Source organism: Glycine soja, chromosome 1 (genome assembly GCF_004193775.1).
Source record: "Glycine soja cultivar W05 chromosome 1, ASM419377v2, whole genome shotgun sequence".
NCBI classification, from domain to species: domain Eukaryota; kingdom Viridiplantae; phylum Streptophyta; class Magnoliopsida; order Fabales; family Fabaceae; genus Glycine; species Glycine soja.
Window position 1 is genome coordinate 55,969,588 of NC_041002.1, and position 19,084 is coordinate 55,988,671.

Sequence of the window (19,084 nt, forward strand, 5' to 3'; positions counted from 1 at the left end):
GCATTTGAAATAAGCTGAATAATGTTTCTTGGGAGTCCCATGACTATGAGATACAGTACCATGCATTATGAGTAATAATATAGTTTAAGGTACACTAATAATGTAATCTAGTAACAGAAATAAAAATTGGTAAATTTTACTTTCCTGTATTATTGCACTTCATGTGCCCATGGTCCCACCACGGATGATCCATGTGTCAATCATCAATGTTTTGAAATGAACCAACGACAGTCTCAATAAAATGGTCTTATTATTCTTTATTTATTTTCATTTATAAATATATCCACATCCACCACTATGTCCTCTCAAGATAAGTTTATGGGAAGCCTCATGGACACACTCTCATTACCTAAACATATTTATATTATGAAGGATGATTAAAAAAATATGGATTTTCCTATACTATATGTATGCAGCCAGTACCCACCAGAAAAAAAAAATGGCATCTGAATAATTACAATTCTTTTGGGGTGGTAGCACCGCCCTCTCCGACTTCTGACTTTGTGTTAAATGTGTTTGTTCTAATTTGGAGAGGGTATCTTTGATGACCATTACGGCCGGTGGGCAGTTGCTCACGTGTCAAGTAGATACTATTTTTTCCACCGTACCCTCACCTTTTTCTATGTAACAGGAGATTTATTTAATATTTATTAGTTATTAATTGACTAATGTGGGGTTTCTTTTTATTGATTTGACTTAAATATGTTTTGTTATGTAAGTTAACATTTTTTTATTTTTGGTCTAATGTAAGTTTATTTTTCTAATTTTATTTCTTGCAAGTTGGTGTTTTTTTAATTTTGGTTTCTCTAAGTTTTTTTTGTTAACTTTTAGTATTTGTAAATTTATATTTTTTTAATTTTAGTTTCTTTAATATTTTAATTTTTCATTTGTAGTCCAGAAGTTTGTGCTTATAGAAACTAAAAAAAAAAATCTTATATGAATTAAAATTGAAAAAAATATAAATTTACAGAGATAAAAATGAAAAAATATTAATTTACCCAAACCAAAAATAACAAAACCCATAACTTAAGTAACAAAAACATATTTAAATCTATTATTTATTTTGGTCCAATTTCCCATGGCGCCTTATTCAACTAGACATGGGCCGAAGAAGTTTTCTGGCCCAGATTGGAGCGGGCTTCCTTGTGGCTCCGATGAGACATAAAGGGTATTTGTGACATTTGGTGAATGACATATTGTTACCCGCCAAAAGAAGTGTACAAAACATTTGTGGGTGAAGGCAAGAAGAGAAAGATGATGAGTGTGAGAGTTATTGTGTACCTTTTATCTACTGTACTAGTAGTATCTTCCACATTTGTAGAATCAAGAGCATTGCTTCAATTCCAAGATCCTTCTCCTCCCTCAACTGCACCTTCTTCTTCTCCTGTCCCTTTAGCGCCAGCGTTGTTCGTCATCGGAGACTCCTCCGTTGATTGCGGAACCAACAATTTTCTTGGCACCTTCGCACGCGCCGATCACCTTCCTTACGGAAAAGATTTCGACACCCACCAACCCACCGGAAGATTCTCCAATGGAAGGATCCCCGTCGATTATCTTGGTGATTAAAGATCCTATCTTTATAACAAATTCGTAGTACATGTTAGTTTAATTGATTGTTTTTCTTGAACTAAAGTAAATGTTATTTATGATAAGCTCTGCGTCTTGGGCTCCCTTTTGTGCCAAGTTATCTTGGGCAGACAGGGGCTGTGGAGGATATGATTCAAGGGGTAAACTACGCTTCTGCTGGCGCTGGCATTATTCTCTCTAGTGGCTCTGAATTGGTTTGTTTCATTCACTTCTTTTTGTCCCTTTTCTTTCCCACTGATTAAAAACATGTTGTAAGTTCATGTAAATTGGTGCAGGGTCAGCACATCTCCCTCACTCAGCAAATTCAGCAATTTACAGACACACTTCAGCAGTTTATATTGAACATGGGCGAGGATGCTGCAACCAATCACATATCCAATTCTGTCTTTTATATTTCTATTGGAATCAACGACTACATTCATTACTATCTGCTCAATGTCTCTAACGTGGATAATTTGTACCTACCCTGGCATTTCAACCACTTTTTAGCATCTTCACTCAAGCAAGAGATAAAGGTAAAATGCTCTAAGATTTATTTTCTCGTTCATTATATTTTCTTTTTATATAAAAAAAATCTTGTTATTCATCCATTAATCCATTTTATAATTAAAGCTCGAATGCCTTATTTTGGTGTCATGTTCAAGTGTCAAACGACACTTTTTCTTGAGACCCTTTTTGACACATAAACATAAGTCCATACTTGTCCATGGTCACAATGGGAGCTAGTCCATATAAATAAAAAAAAAAAAAAAAAGGAACTCTTAGAAATTGAGTTTATTTAAACTTTTTATGTAAAATGTAATGTTTAGTAATAAAAAAAGGTTGGGACATGTTTATTACGTAACAATTTTATTTTCTCCAACTTTTTTCATTTTATTTTTCACCCCACCTTAACTGAATCAGAGCATGCCCTCTTCATCTGTTTGTATTATTTTTATATACTAAATCTAGTTCAATTGTCGCTTGTACCTGTATTGTACATAACTACTTCTACTAGGGCAGGTTCAGTTAAGAAATTGTTTAGAAAATGTCAATAAAAAGTAATGCTTTATATTCATTCTCTAGATGAGCGTCTAAACTAGTAAATTATTGGATCGTCTTGGGGCTTTTGCACCTTTAGTGTCCATGGCATTGCAACTTGCAGTTTTTTTTGCACACGATTAACTTAGCCCGATTAACCTAACACTTATTTTTCTCTACATGAGACATATTCAAAATTTTCATGTAATTTTATACATATTTTTCGAAATTTTCTTGACAGAAGAGCACACGGCAACTGAAATTGATTCCTAACTGATACATTATCTTCGATGAAACAGAACTTGTACAATTTAAATGTTAGGAAAGTGGTGATCACGGGACTTGCTCCTATTGGCTGTGCCCCTCACTACTTGTGGCAGTACGGCAGTGGAAATGGAGAATGTGTTGAGCAGATAAATGACATGGCCGTTGAATTTAACTTTCTCACGAGGTACATGGTTGAAAATCTTGCTGAGGAGCTCCCGGGTGCCAATATCATCTTCTGTGATGTGTTAGAAGGTTCCATGGATATTTTAAAGAATCATGAACGTTATGGTACAAGTATTTTTTTGTTTTTATACCTCTCTGTCTATTAGGGAATTTCTGTTGCATTTAACATCACATCTTATTCGGCTTAATGTCTCCTAATTAGGCTTTAACGTCACGAGCGATGCCTGCTGTGGATTGGGAAAGTACAAGGGCTGGATCATGTGCTTATCACCAGAAATGGCATGCAGTAATGCCTCCAACCATATCTGGTGGGACCAGTTTCATCCAACTGATGCAGTGAATGCCATTCTGGCCGACAATATATGGAATGGCCGGCACACTAAAATGTGCTATCCTATGAACTTGGAGGACATGGTAAATAGGATGGCAAGATGATATTTTGATGTTAGTTTACTCCCCTTTTTGCACATTAGTGTTTGATACCTCAATGGCTCTGCTAATAAGTAGGTAGTCTTTTTTTATTTTTTATTTTTTGCACATGTTGCTGCTGAAGAGAACTAGTGTAGATACATATAACGTTGTAAACGTATAATGGTTGTCAAATATTAATACTAACAAAAACTTCTCTGTGCATAAAATCTTTTCAACTACTAACAAGTAATGACCTAATAGGCACTGAAAAAAGAGTTCAGCATCTCACTGCATAGTTGCAACCTATGGAAGTGAAGCATCTGGAACCACTTCTTTTGTATGTTGCAGTACAGTAACAAAAATGGCTTACTACGTGACAACTTTAAACATATTAACTATAGAATGCCTATCTATAAAACAATATAATGAATATTGTTACACTACAGCATACAAATAATGTAACCCATCCTCTAATTGTCTGGCGCACCTTATCTGCATTGTATGATGCAGAAAACGTCAACATATGTACTGAAACTATCTTGAGAACTGCAAGGCACACAAAAACAAGACTCGTTGCTAATACAGCAAGTTCTTTGGTTTCCATATTTACTTGATTACTTGCAACCTTTCGAACATCTGATCTGAAATGAAAGTGTATGAATGGCATGTCAATCACCAGACCGGAGAAAAGGTATATAGGAAAGAGAGAAATATCACTGAAGCAATGGTAAGGAAAAAGCAATCTTCTATTACAAAATGCTGTAAAACCCGGGTTGTTAACCCTTGCCAAGTTAGCGTCAACAATATGAGCAAGCAGGGATAGGAATAACTTACACGAGTTGATTTCAAATTTGTTATAATAGCATCTTAACTCACTTTTGGTGAGCCCTACAATGTCACGTGAGATTTAAGAATTTTAACAAGTTTTCACTTGTATGGTCCAATCCATAAGAACTTAAAATGGGTTCTAAGATTGTCTCGCAATTCTTAAGAACAGTTAAGACTTAAGAACCATTGCTTATATAAACAAAAAAAAAAAAAAAATCCCATGTCAATTACTCCAACAGTGAAACTATATAAGAACTAGTTCTTAATAAAGAACCCCATGAGCAACTCCCATTGGAGATTCTCTAAGACATGAATTTGAAACTATATAAAATCCCATCTTAACTCACTTTTGGTGAGCCCTACAATGTCACGTGAGATTTAAGAATTTTAACAAGTTTTCACTTGTATGGTCCAATCCATAAGAACTTAAAATGGGTTCTAAGATTGTCTCGCAATTCTTAAGAACAGTTAAGACTTAAGAACCATTGCTTATATAAACAAAAAAAAAAAAAAAATCCCATGTCAATTACTCCAACAGTGAAACTATATAAGAACTAGTTCTTAATAAAGAACCCCATGAGCAACTCCCATTGGAGATTCTCTAAGACATGAATTTGAAAAACCAATAATGGGATAGATAGCTTTTAATCAATGTTATCAAAATGATCTATACTAACCTTAGCATGCTATTTTCTCTGGCTATTTCATTAAGTTGAGATGAGACAGCATCTTTCCAAGACTCAACCTCAGATATTCCTTTTTCCTGGAAAATGAAAGAGACCAAGAATTGTAAATGCATAGGAGAAATTGAGAGTGACACATGATGAAAAGACAAAAAGAGGAAAAGTACAGGCACTGAGGCACAAGGTAACCTACCATATTTGTGTTCCACTGCCAGAGATCTTTGATCTCTGATTTGCTTTGTCCTAGGCTTTCTGATAATCTGGACAACTCTTTCTCAAGATCTGGTATTTTAACCCGTTGTCTGCTGTTCAATTCTTTGATGTAATCCTCAAGGGAAGATAAGTTTACCTCCACTGACTTCACTTTCTGCATCAAAATCTTCAGAACAGTGTCACCAGCTACCCTACCTTTTAGCTGTTGTCTAAGTTCTAATACAGGATCGGGAATCAAGTTCGCAGTCATTGTTGTTTTTACCGCTTCTGCGTCAAACTCCCGAGCAGTATCATTGCTTGTTATCTCAGCAGCCACAGTATCATTCTTAGTATCAACTTTTTTTCCATTTCTGTCAATTTGACCATCTTCTGATTTCAATGAAGAGGTGTCAGTGATATTATGAACAGGCAACTTATCAGGAATGGATGCCACAGAAGCAACAATTAGATCCTTAAGCATCCGCTCTATTGCATTGATCCCATAAACTTCCACAACACTCAGTGTGCAGTAAAACTCGGATCCATAATGACTAATCAAGCTCAACTTTAAATACCTTGCCCATTTGGGTTCAGGCAGCTTAAAGATCTGTGCATGCTTGACATTGGCAGCAATGAAGTTTCCCAGCATGCTCCATTCTTCAGTTGGATAGTTCAAACTTCCAGCCAAATCAAATTCCTTGAAGTTGGAAGAATAATGCTCAAAGTTTGCAATCTTCACGGAATCAACGAGGGTCTCTTCTGAGAGCTCAATAACAACAAATTTTCCTTCAACAGAACAAGGGTTTCTGAGGTACTTGTCATGATCCTTCCCAAGTATATTTTTTGCACCTTTGGCCTCCTTATTATGGGCCACCACCTTTGCACCTTTGGACTCAGAGGCATAGTTGTACACAGAACCATCAGATTCAAGCCTGTGAGTTATGTTAACAAGCGCAGAGTTCATGCCCTTTGTTTTTTCTTGCGCTCGAAATTCATCGTAATTGTGATGAAGTTTCTCATCAGGAATCTGGTTAAGTTTCTTTACCTCTTGTGGAGGCTGCAGTTTGCACACCAAATTACTACCATTGCCTAAAACGTGCCAAAACATTTGTTCTAAACTAGTTGTTTCAGGAATTGAGTAGGAGGGTTTTGCAAGTTTCTGACCAAGACTGTTGTTGGAGCTACCTGATTCATTGAACTCTAACATAGCTGCATTTGAGAAAACATCAAGCAAGGATCGGCGACATTAATAGGAACAAAATAATAGGCATGCATGGTCGTTATCATTTCCTATAATTGCAAAACAACAAAAACAAGACCAGATATTTCAATAGAAAACATGGTTATTGATAAGAATAATAAGTATTATTATAAGTTATTTATCGTTTCAAAAAACATGTGCATGAGCATATATGATTGCAATGTATGAAAATAAAAAAAAGTGACCAGACCTCCAGTGCCATGAACGAGGCGAAGCTTGATGTAGAAGAAGAGGAGGCACCATAGGGAGAATATGAAGGAGAAGGAGAGGCCAAAAATGCTGGTATTGCATTGATGCCTTAACATTTGGAATTTGATGGGAGATGAACAAGAAGACGATGATGATTCTTCATGTTTCAGTTTCATCGGCACAGTCAGAACAGAGAAATTTGCGTGGCGAGTGGAAAAATAGAAATAGGCGAAGAAATAGGACTTAACGGCCACTCCCACCAATTCAACCGCAACATCAAAACTTCCGCTTTAATCTATTCTATTCTCGGTTCCCTTTGGATTAATTAAATCCACTTCAACTATAATTTTTACTACCACGTGCAAATTTTAATCTTTATTAACCTCGTTTTCGCCAAGTTTAATATATAGATTATTTTTAAAAATATTTCATCTAATTTATTAAAATTACATAAATTTATTATTTTTTATAATTAAAATTAAAATTTATATACAAAAATAGATTTACATAATTTTTATAAATTACATAAAATAACATAAATAATTTACAAATTGATTTATGTAATTTTCTTAACTTGTATAATTGATATTAAAAAATTATTTACTAAATAATTTTTATAATTAAAACAAAAATATTATCATGTAAGCTTTCTAAAAAATTAAATATTTAAATTTTATTCATTTATATAATTAGAATAAAATAATTTATATATTAAAATAAATTTATTTAATGTGTATAATTTACATATTAATGGATGTAATTACATTGATTTATATAATTAGAATAAAAGGAATCTATATATTAAATCAATTTATAAAATAATTTATGCATATTAATCTATGAAATTTAATTATAAGTTAGTAAAATTAAAATTAAAATTTATAAAATGATATAAAATAAAATTAAAAATATCTATATATTATATATTTTGAAATTTATAATTTTTAATAATTGAAAAAAAATAATAACTATTGACTAATAATACATATAAAATAGTATTTATAAAACTAATTAAGTAAAATAAGTGTTTTGTGGGTCTATTAGCTTATCTTTGAATAAAAGATAATTACTTTAACTCCTATTAAGATTAATTTTATTTATCCCTTTATTTTAATCTTTATCACATAAGTATCATATTAATGCTAATATGTCATATCAAAATCAATGTTTGATTTTGAATAAAATATTAAATTTTTTTATTTTGAAAAATAAAAAAACTATATGTGTTGATTTAAAAATAAAAAGACCAAAATTACAAATTTAAAATTATAAAAAAATCAAAATTATAATTTAATTTTGTTGTAATAGTAAAATTGATTTAAAAAAAACTTAATTATACTTTTTTACTCCCTAACTTTTAAATATGTCCCTAAAGTTTTTTCTCACTTATTTTAACTCCAACTTACGAAATTTCGTATTTTTTCTAATTGATATATTGTCAATGACGAGGCAACTAACATGATGAAAAATATTGTTTATAAAACACTTACCTATAATTTTTGTCTACTAAGAGCACCTCCAACAACAGTTGCTCTTCTTACGTGGACCATAAAAGCATTGCACCAAAGAAACTACAACCGTTGGAGAGAAACCAGAAAGGGACCCATGCTTGCTTTAGGGTGATTTACGTAACAATCATTATAATATTGTTTTATTGTATTTCTTAAATTGAAGATTAGATGTATTGTGAGGTACATTTGAGAAACATTAAAATTCCAGAAAGAGACTCATGCTTTGTTCAATTGCTTCGATGAATGGTGGCAGCACAGCATAAAGAACAAAGCAAAAATAATCAGTCCGATAATGTAGTTCAATGGATGAAGCTTTTAACATTTTAAAAGAATGCATTAAGAGAAAGAACAAATAGACACATGATACTCACATATTAGTTATGCAATGCCCCCTAAAAATAACAGTAGAACTACATAAAGTAAAAAATTTATCAAATAGAAATCAACAAAAAAATTCAATTTCAAATGCCAAATTTAGAGAGGCAATGTATTTACAATCAATAATAGAATTTATGGCATCTAATGAAGATTCATTCACTGCATTATTTTCAAAGCAAATGGTTGATGGCTTACTGGTATCATGTTCATCAGCAGCAGCAAACTCCCTTCATGCGCAGTGGTTCCATCAAACAAAATTAAAGAAATTATATTACTAATAAGAGATGATTATTTGATAGTAAAAATGCAAAATGAGAAAGTATTCTTGGATTATATAAAATGAAGAGAAACATGAATACCTGTAATACATTCATATCCAAGGGAAAAATTTAAGTAAAAAAAAAACGTCCTATCAATCTTCACTCCACCAATGGCCATCGTTGAGAGAAAGAATTTTGAGAATAACTATGTCAAGGCCTTTCATCTTGCCTCAATTCCCTAACTCTACCTGTACATGTACATGTAAATTATTAATTAGCCAATAAAGAAAATTTTACGGAAGTTAAAAAAAAAACAAAAAATAAGAACACTTTATTGAACAAATACTGTATTCGATACTCAAAAGCAAAAAAAGGTAAAATTATAAATTTAGTTTTCTTTTTTTCCTCGAACTTGACAAAGATTCATTAAGTATTACAAAGTTTGCAATCAAGCATCCAAAAAGTCTCTTTAAAAATCAGTTCATAAGGAAGTGATCTACCCAATTATATAAAAACTTACAATGTTCGTTAATCACCCGATGTGAGACTCGCAACACACCCCCCTCGACCTCTTCACCAAAAAACGAGGACTAACAATACTATTCACACCATCAGGCAGAATCAAAATTAGCTTCAATAAGAAGCAAAAGGCATGGAAGCAAAAATTTCTGATGTCGTATCAGAAATGAAAGATAGATAAAAAGCAGTTTGAGGTTTCATTCATAAAAATATTACAAAATTGGTTTATTTATAAAAAACAAGAAATAACTAACTGTAGTAACTATTCAAATAACTTCTAATAATCAACCGCAACTGTTTAATCGTGATAGAAACTAATAAGTGTAGTTATATTTGAAAATTTTAACTGTTCCAACAACTAAATAAATTCCTAATGTTTTGTTTTATTCAAATCTCGATACACAAGAGCTTTTCTGTTTAATGTTAATTTTATGTTCAGAGCTTTGAAGGAGCATGCCATTTGTTAATCTATGTTTAAGCTATGTTTGTGTTGAATGTAGATGCCAATCAATTAATACCGATAAGAGGAAATCAAACAGAAATCTGCTGGACAACGCAAGTAACCTCCTTACGGACTTGTTAAGTGGTGGAAGTATAGGGTCTATGCCCATAGCTGAAGGTGCAGTCTCACATCTGTTTGGCCGACCTCTCTTTTTCTCACTATATATGATTGGTTCTTGGAGGTACTTACATTTTTCTCAATCATGAACTTGTTGTGCCCCACTTTACATAAGTTTTATATATGATTTTTTTTCCACTTTCACTTATCCTTTTTGTTTTCATTCTTATATTTGTTTGTTTTAATTTTTCATTTTTGAATGGAGTTCAAGGTTTGATTGGTGGTTGAATGGAGAAGGGGAGGGAGAGGTTGTGGATTCGAATCCCTCTCACTAACAAAAACTAATATTTGCCTATAAAAAAATCACTTTTGTATTTTGGTGCTTTTACTTCAATGCATGTTAACTTATAGTTATATATGAGAATATATAGTTTCCTCATAAAATTACACAAATTGTTTTGTTTACTCTTTCCATCATTTTTTAGTTTACTCGATCATTCCTATTTTAATTATCATCTGAGGATATTATTGAACATGATGCAGCATGGCGCGGTGTATAAACTTGCCTTTGGACCAAAAGCATTTGTCGTTGTATCAGATCCCATAGTTGCTAGACATATTCTGCGAGAAAATGCATTTTCTTATGACAAGGTATGATCTCAGCTTTCGCTTGATTTTTGTTACTCTTGGTTCAGCCCATTGACAGAGAGGTTGTTTATCTGTGGCATCCTTTTGAATAGAAAAGTATGAACTCCATATTAAGCGAATTAATCCTCTGTTGATCTTTATTCATATGAAGTTTGAACCTGGAAAGGACCAAAATGTTATTTTGGCTATTCCAATAACTAAAATGAACTGAGTAGTTGAGTTCAGTGCCTAGTAAATTTACCCTCAATTAATCTTATGTTCACTTGATCCAGAAAATATGAATTGGAAAATACCAGAATGTTTTCAGTGATACTTGATAGCTAATTGAAATTGGATTTGATTTGTGATGAGTATTCTTTTACTCTTACCAACTTGCATTTTATCTATTAAAACACTGTCCAGCTTCTCAAATCTCAACTGTAGTTTCCTTCAACAAAACTACAACTCTCTATCCTTCAACCAGCTTCCTGTCTACCCTCTTTCTAACTAAGAAACTTCATGATAAAATTAACTCCTTCCCTGCTTATCCCTCATTAGTTTGAATATGTTGATTTTCTGGCAAATTTGTGTGCCTATTTATTGAATAGTGTATATATTTTATTTCACTTTAAAATCATCTTCAAAATTTCTCTAATTTGTGCATCTGCTTGTTAATTAAAAAACTAGGCAGTACTTGCTGATATCCTAGAACCAATAATGGGCAAAGGACTCATACCAGCAGACCTTGATACTTGGAAGCAAAGGAGAAGAGGTGCAGAAACTGTATTTAATATTTTTGTCACTTTCTCCCCCTTTTATCTCCTTGACTCTGCATCTGATCCTTTGTTCAATTTACAAGTCTTTTTCCCCATTCATAAAGTTTTGGGAGGTAGAAGGTATTAAAACTAAAAAGGTGCTTCAGCAGCACTAGCTTCTTTTCTGGAGTTTGGTTTATTAGCCTTTGAGAGCAATTGCGACACACATTTTACAAGATAGGCTTGTTTTCCTAGCCTCTTTATGGGTTTCTGCTCTTGGATTTTTCAAATGTTATATTTGCGAAGAGATTGGGATGCTCATTTGAGCTGATGTATTCTCTTTCTCTCATTATCATTGTAGCTTATAGAAGTAAGAAGATTCTTCATACTCCATTTTTTCTCTCTCTCTTGATATACGCTTTCTTTATAGGGAAAAATAACATAACAAAGAAAGTACCATAAACGACAATAAAAATAACAAAAGCCTAATCCCACTAGTTGAATTTGGCTACATGGATCACTAGACACCATTTGGCTCGAGTAAAGACCAAATCTTCAGAGATATTATTCACCATTAGATCCCTCTAACAAATTTCTCCAATGTCCTTGGTCTCTCTTTCTCCCTTTCCTAAAAACCATGCAGTCTATTCTTCTCACTGGTGCTTCTAGTGGCCTTCTTAGAATGTGTCAAAATCACCTTAATGAATTTTTTGTCATCTTTTCCTCAATCAATTTCACACCAATATCTTCTCAATATATACTCATTTCCTATTTTTTCTTGTGTGGACATACATCCGTCTTAACAATCTCATTTATACTTCTTCCGCCTTTTTCTCTTGTTCCTTTAAAGCCCAACAACATTTACCACTTTAGAGTATAGCCAGAAGTATAACATGGTAAAACTTTCCTTTGAGCTTGAGATGTTCTTGGCGATTACAAATAATTTCTGGTGTCTTTTCTCCATTTTAGTCATCTTGCTGTTATCTTGTGTGTGACATCCTCACTAACTTCTCCCATTATTTTGTAATATTGATCCAAGATATTTAAACTTAGAAACCTGTGGTATGACATCTTCTCTCATTTTATCTTCCAAGTATTATTCCTATTGTCTCTCACTAAAATTGCAATGCAAATACTTTGTTTTACTTCTATTTAAGTGAAAACCCTTTATTTCCAAAATTTGTTTTCAAAGCTCAAGTTTAAAGTTAATTGCTTCCCTTGATTCCTTGAGCAAAACTATATTATGCGTTAGGGATAATATTTTGTATGTCCGTGGTAAGCACATCCAAGACTAGATTACACATCCAAATTTGGTATATCGACGAGTTACTTACGGATTTGGAACTGTTAAAAGATATTTGCTAACCTATATTTTTAAGTTACTGCTTCCTAGAAAAATATCTGTTATGATAATAGCTTGAAGTGTTATTAGAGCTTACAAAGAACCTCAAACAGTCAAACTTCCAATTCCTAAACATTCTCCCCTATCTGTCAAATATCATTCTCAAATTAAATGTATGGAGCTCATCATTCCAATTCTTCTGGACTGCAGTAATTAACTAAATTAATACCAGCATTCTGTTACAACTTATGAGTCTAAATAACTTTTAAAGAATAATCAGTGGTTTCAATAGCTTGTCTTTCCTGTGCTAATAATGTCAAGTGTTTTATGAATGTAACCTAATATTATTTTTTCTTTTACTTGATATTTATAAAATATGCAGTCATTGCTCCGGCTTTCCATAACTCATACTTGGAAGCTATGGTCAAAATATTCACAACTTAATCAGAACGAACAATATTGAAGTTTAATAAGCTTCTTGAAGGAGAGGGTTATGATGGACCTAACTCAATTGAATTGGATCTTGAGGCAGAGTTTTCTAGTTTGGCTCTTGATATTATTGGGATCGGTGTGTTCAACTATGACTTTGGTTCTGTCACAAAAGAATCTCCAGTTATTAAGGTTTGACTTAAAGGTTATGCATTTCAAGTGTATATTGATGTATTGATTGTAAATGAAAGTAGACGTGGCAATTTTCTTTCTTATATTTGGCCTCCTTAAAAGTGTCTAGCTACCTATTTAGTGTACTTCTTTATTAATATGTACTCCAGAAGCTCAATCTCTTGATTTTACACGTTGAAGATAATTTCTAGTTTTCTACAAACAATTGTGTGGGTAAAAAAGGACTTATCATCATCAATATAAGTACATAATACACCTTAGTTAATTCTCAAAATTTTAGGCCATGCTGGGAATATGATTTTCAAGACCTTACTTTTTTATTTGTTCTGTTTACCTTTGGTTAGGAGAGCTCATATATCCTCTGCTTTTAAGTCTGTTATAAGCAGTCTATGGCACTCTTTTTGAAGCTGAACATAGATCCACTTTCTACATTCCATATTGGAAAATTCCATTGGCAAGGTGGATAATCCCAAGGCAAAGAAAGTTTCAGGATGACCTAAAGGTCATCAATACTTGTCTTGATGGACTCATCAGAAATGCAAAAGAGAGCAGACAGGTTAGATACTACTTCGATTTCATGGTTGAATATTATGATTGACTGCAGGAATAATTATCATTGTTAGACTGTCATTATATTGATGGTACATGACATGGTCTTGATTACATTCTATTTGCAGGAAACAGATGTTGAGAAATTGCAGCAGAGGGATTACTTAAATTTGAAGGTGTGTTTATCTTAATGGATCTAATGTCAATTGCTAATGTTAAACTATCAGAAGAACTCCCTGAAAACTAGGAGTTCTGTAAATGCCACCAAGTTTATTAAGATAGGAGTTTACAGGATGCAAGTCTTCTGCGCTTCCTTGTTGATGTGCGGGGAGCTGATGTTGATGATCATCAGGTATATCTATACCTAATCCATTATGCTTACAAAATAACTATCCTGGCTAACATTTAGTTCCTTTCGATAAGTGGTAAAACTGCTTGTTTAGACAATATGTTTCATTTCAGGTAGCTTGTCAAAGTAGGCTTTTGTTTACTTTTTCTCTCTCTTTACAGTTGAGGGATGATTTAATGACGATGCTTATTGCTGGTCATGAAACAACAGCTGCAGTTCTTACTTGGGCAGTTTTCCTCCTAGCTCAAGTATGTTAGTCTAATATATCTGAAAGTGTCTGTTCATGATAGATAAGTTTAGGTTGTTGGTTGTCATGACTTTTTTCTGACTTTCCTCTTTGTGCAACACCATCTTAATGCTTACGAATTTCCTTATTACAGAATTCTAACAAAATGAAGAAGGCTCAAGCAGAGGTAGATTTGGTGCTGGGTACCATTTTTATTCACTGGAACCTATTTGATGGCCATTATTTTAATTCAGAAAGATTAACTAAATTTATAACAAATTGGCACATCTACATGAAAGACAAACATTACAAGTAGTTACTTTCAATTATTTTTTTCTTGATGTGAACTTTATAATCAGTCAGCTTTTCTCGCAAAGCAAGGTTTTAATGTCGGAGTTGAGTAGTTGACTGTAGGGTATTTTCAGGGAATATCACATTCTTCTGTAGTGCTGTACCAACTCAGCTACTAGAGTAATACAGTTTGTTAAATACATTGTATGCTTTCAGGTACATTAGATTGATTGTTGTGGAGGCTCTTCGTTTATACCCCCAACCACCTTTGCTGATTAGACGTTCACTCAAATCTGATGTTTTACCAGGTATTGGTTTCTATTGATTACTTAATAAAAGATGGAATGGAAACAAATTACATAATTGTTGTTATCACTTGGTATCCAAATATTGAGTACTAAAATTATTCAAGTGTTTAGAATCCCAACCATCCATACGCAATATGAAAGTAAATGAACAATGGAACGTTAGGGAATAGGGAATGGATCAATCATGAAGATTGAACATTTATATTGTTTGGACTTCTTAATTGATGTCATGCTTTGCCCAATTAACACGGGCAATGTGGATTGGAAGTCTCCTACACAATAGAACATAATATAGAAAATTCCAACCTCAAAATAGAGATAAAGGAATTAATTTCGGAGTGAAAAAGAATACAGTGCAGAACAATCAGAAATCCTATGGAAATAGGGAAGAAAAACACAATGAAGAACATGCATCAGTTCAAAAGATCAAATCAGTTTCATGTGCTTATGGGACAAGGAGACAGAACAAAACAAGCATATTCAACAAAAATGATAAGGTGGAATAGATCTCCGAATAATAGATTCTGGCATTGCACTCTTGCCAAATGTGCTGCACGCTAGCCACAAAAACACAATTGCACAGCACCTTTTCCCTTTTGCGCTCGAAACATCTAGCTTGATAGAAACAGAGTTCAAAGCTAGGTGGACGGATACAATGTTCCCCTGACAGAAACTACCATGCAAAAAGGGGCTTGCTATTTGTTTTAGAGCTACTGTGGAGTTGAGCATGAACAAACATCAACAGTAAGAACTTTATGAAGCATATACACCTGTAAGAAATCATTAGTTTATCTTATTATTCATTGCTTCTCACACAAAACCTTAGCATTAACATTGGAGGAAGGTTTTGCTTTCCAAGAAAAAGTCTGTCAAAGCTGATCTCTTAGGAGATGCATTATGAATCAGAAACTGGAATAAGGATTCACGAATGAAAGAACCTAAGGGGTTACTTTCTGAGATTGGAGAACTGAAAGGAACCAAGAAAGCCTAAAAAAGAAGCTAGGTAGAGAAGGTGCTAAAATGGGTAAGGAATCCAAACAGAATGAGTTTCCTTAGATTGAGGTCAAATAGTTTTAAATTAGAGTGTTGGTTTCATGCTGTCAGTGTAAAGATTTTCACATTGTAACCAAATAGAGATTACCTTAGATGTGACTTTTAAAGTAATAATTAGAAAAATCAATAATCTTTCTATACATATGGCAATTTATAATTGGATGATAGTGTTAAATACATTTACACTGTCAGTCTATTCTAACTAAATTCTTTAAATTGTAAATTAGTGAACGAGGTCAAACAGATTTATTTTTGTTTAGACATCTTATCACTCATGCATCATTTTCAAGCAGTATTGTAAATTAGTTTACTTACTAGGAATCTGTTTTTTGTAGCTGAGATTTTACGATCCACAATTTCTGTGTTCACTGAGTAATGAGACTATTTTCTTTTCTGTCTAGTTAATTTCTATATGTTGCTTCCATTTGAGATGTTGTATCTGTGGACTTATGTCACGTCACTTCTCCAGGTGGGCACAAAGGTGATAAAGATGGTTATGCAATTCCTGCTGGGACTGATGTCTTCATTTCTGTGAGTACAAACATATGTGGCTCCTTGTTTCTTTTATGAACAAATGCATGGATTTTATGGACAAGAATCCTCCAACGTTAAACAGGAACATGATAGGGTCCCCTTTTGTAAATCAGAATGGCACATTTAATTTACAGTTTCTTAACAACCAAGAGAGGGGTACCGTGTGGGAGTTTACCCCCACACAGTTGTGGCAGTTTTTTGTTTGTAACTTTTGCGTGGGGAAATAGGCAATCCTTTAGGTGGGCCATTACCTTCGGGATCCAAGACTTGCCATTAATACTTTGTTTGTTAGTATTGCAGTAACCTACTTTTTTTTTTCCCAACAAATAATCTATCCTTGCTAGCCATTTTTGTTATATAAAAAAAATCAAGAGGGTACTCATAACTTGGTTTACCATCAAAACTTCAATACAACAACATTTTTGTCTTGTGATTGTGGTTATTTTGCTCAATTTCGCTTCATTTATTTGTATGGCCCCTTAAATGTTCCTATATTCAGGTATATAATCTCCATAGATCTCCATATTTTTGGGACCGCCCTCATGACTTTGAACCAGAGAGATTTCTAGTGCAAAACAAGAATGAAGAAATTGAAGGATGGGGTGGTCTTGATCCATCTCGAAGTCCTGGAGCCTTGTATCCGAACGAGGTTGCTTCTTGCTCCTTTTTCTTCTTTTTGTGTTAACTCATTCTTGGGCATTGACAAGAAATGTTTATCTTATCAGGTTATATCGGATTTTGCATTCTTGCCTTTTGGTGGCGGACCACGAAAATGTGTTGGGGACCAATTTGCTCTGATGGAGTCCACTGTAGCGTTGACTCTGCTGCTGCAGAATTTTGACGTGGAACTGAATCGGTGGAACTAGTTACGGGGCCAACTATTCATTCATACCAAAAATGGAATGTGGTGCAGATTCAAGAAGAGATCTAATTTACATTGACATATGTACCGTGCCCATTTTTCTTATACACGATAATGTATATTATTTATTATGCAAAATCAAAATAACGTGCAACTAAAAAATGAGTAAATTTTTATCCAAATAAAAAATTAGTAAATTCCTAGACTCCTCTTTGAGATTATTTTTTTTGGTTATATTGTCTTTGAGAAATTTAACACGAATATATTAGTTCTTAACATAAAATAAGTAAGTTCCCTTCCTCATTTAGCACTTGATTATCTCATAGATTGAACAAAGAAGACCTGGCTTAAGGTTTTTCCGTTGATCGTTCCCTTCCTCATTTATTCCCTCCCTTATTTTCCTTTTCTTAGCTGACATTGCCAGACTTATTTCAAAAGCTTTTTTCTATTGGACAAAAACTTCTAAGAAGTTAAAGGAATCCCACGTATCCTGACATTTGTCCTACTTTGAAATTATAGTAGAACAATTAATGACAACTATTTACGTCATCTCCTCTCCTAAAGTTAGTGGTAATAACACTCTTATCCCGTTTGATTTAAAAATTACTCTTGACTCATGTCAATATTAAGTTAGTCTCCATTAACGTAAGGTTAATGCATATAGTTTAAAAAATATTTAATGGAAGTAAAATATTACTACTATATTTAAACTATTATATCCTTATTTAATGCCGTGATTCTTAATGTCTGGATCATTAATGATGAGATATTAAATAAGAATATATTTGGAAAAATAATATTAATTAAACTTTGAAATGCTAAAATATTAATTGTTTTGAAATTAAAAAAAATTAAAACACCTAATGTATATATTTATTTATATAGTAGTAAGTATTAAATGAGGTAGAAGCTTAATTCGCGCAACTTGCAATCTTGGAAAGAAAATTTCTGTTTGGTTCAAAGTAATCTTTTAGCATAAGATTCTGTATTGCTTTAGCATTCAAACTGTTTTACTTGCAGGATATTCACCAAAGTACCCCCAACTTGGAAAGTTTTGACATTAATTTGAAAGCAAATAACACGGAATATTATGGATGGTGTATTGGTGTTGTACCAATTCAAACCTATATCAAGAATTAATGTTTCTTGCAGCAATCCAACTTCATAGACGGAGCACACAAACCCCATAGTAACCGAAAGAGAAAGAAAGAATAAAACAGACAAGGGAGATAAATAGCATCAATATCCAACTAACAATACTAAAGTAACAATACTAACAACTAACCATATAAAACTACATTACACATATAAGATTCATCTATTGATAAAAAAAAGATTATAAATTTAAATTTTTTCATTATAAAAACTAAAATAATGTTATATATTAACATTTGTTGATAAAAATATATATATGAATATCCAACAAATACAAACGAATGACCCTCCAAATATGTTTTGGTCCACCCTAGTATTAAGCATTTCATAAATACATTATTGAAATTCTAGAATTGTAATTTTCCATTCAAGGTGAAAGAAAATAGAAGTCATATATATACCACTCATTTGACTAAATATGTGCAAAATTACTCCCATGTTTGCAGCGTCAAGAAAATCCATATTTAAAGTACACGTAATCCATAAGAATTAATTTGACACAATAGGTAATAAATGTTAATGTGGTTTATTTTATGCCTTCCTAAAAAGAAAGGAGACTGAAAA

At 32.9% G+C, this 19,084-nt stretch overlaps 2 protein-coding genes and 1 pseudogene across 2 annotated transcripts; 2 read left to right on the top strand and 1 right to left on the bottom strand.

Moving 5' to 3' along the window:
- The first annotated feature begins 1,257 nt into the window (after positions 1-1,257).
- LOC114398365 (GDSL esterase/lipase At5g08460-like) lies at positions 1,258-3,674 on the top strand. Its single transcript, XM_028360585.1, has 5 exons — positions 1,258-1,558; positions 1,654-1,781; positions 1,863-2,102; positions 2,907-3,162; positions 3,260-3,674. The coding sequence occupies exons 1-5, from the start codon at positions 1,258-1,260 to the stop codon at positions 3,490-3,492; spliced, it is 1,158 nt and encodes a 385-aa protein (XP_028216386.1). The 3' UTR covers positions 3,493-3,674.
- Positions 3,675-3,863: 189 nt separating this feature from the next.
- Positions 3,864-6,378, bottom strand: LOC114398454 (SUN domain-containing protein 5-like). Its single transcript, XM_028360691.1, has 4 exons — positions 5,173-6,378; positions 4,974-5,059; positions 3,956-4,109; positions 3,864-3,878 (listed from the first exon to the last, which is right to left on the bottom strand). Exons 1-4 carry the CDS (start codon positions 6,376-6,378, stop codon positions 3,864-3,866), a joined length of 1,461 nt encoding a protein of 486 aa, XP_028216492.1.
- A 3,349-nt stretch (positions 6,379-9,727) lies between these two features.
- LOC114425557 lies at positions 9,728-17,559 on the top strand (annotated as a pseudogene).
- The last annotated feature ends 1,525 nt before the right edge of the window (positions 17,560-19,084 follow it).

Coding starts and splice junctions, on each gene's coding strand:
- LOC114398365 (XM_028360585.1), top strand. CDS start 1,258: ATGAGTGTGAGAGTTATTGTGTACCTTTTATCTACTGTACTAGTAGTA. Junction 1,559..1,653: donor GATCCCCGTCGATTATCTTG/GTGATTAAAGAT, acceptor ATTTATGATAAG/CTCTGCGTCTTGGGCTCCCT. Junction 2,103..2,906: donor CACTCAAGCAAGAGATAAAG/GTAAAATGCTCT, acceptor TCGATGAAACAG/AACTTGTACAATTTAAATGT.
- LOC114398454 (XM_028360691.1), bottom strand. CDS start 6,378: ATGTTAGAGTTCAATGAATCAGGTAGCTCCAACAACAGTCTTGGTCAG. Junction 5,060..5,172: donor GGCAGTGGAACACAAATATG/GTAGGTTACCTT, acceptor TTCATTTTCCAG/GAAAAAGGAATATCTGAGGT. Junction 4,110..4,973: donor AGAGAAAATAGCATGCTAAG/GTTAGTATAGAT, acceptor CTTTCATTTCAG/ATCAGATGTTCGAAAGGTTG.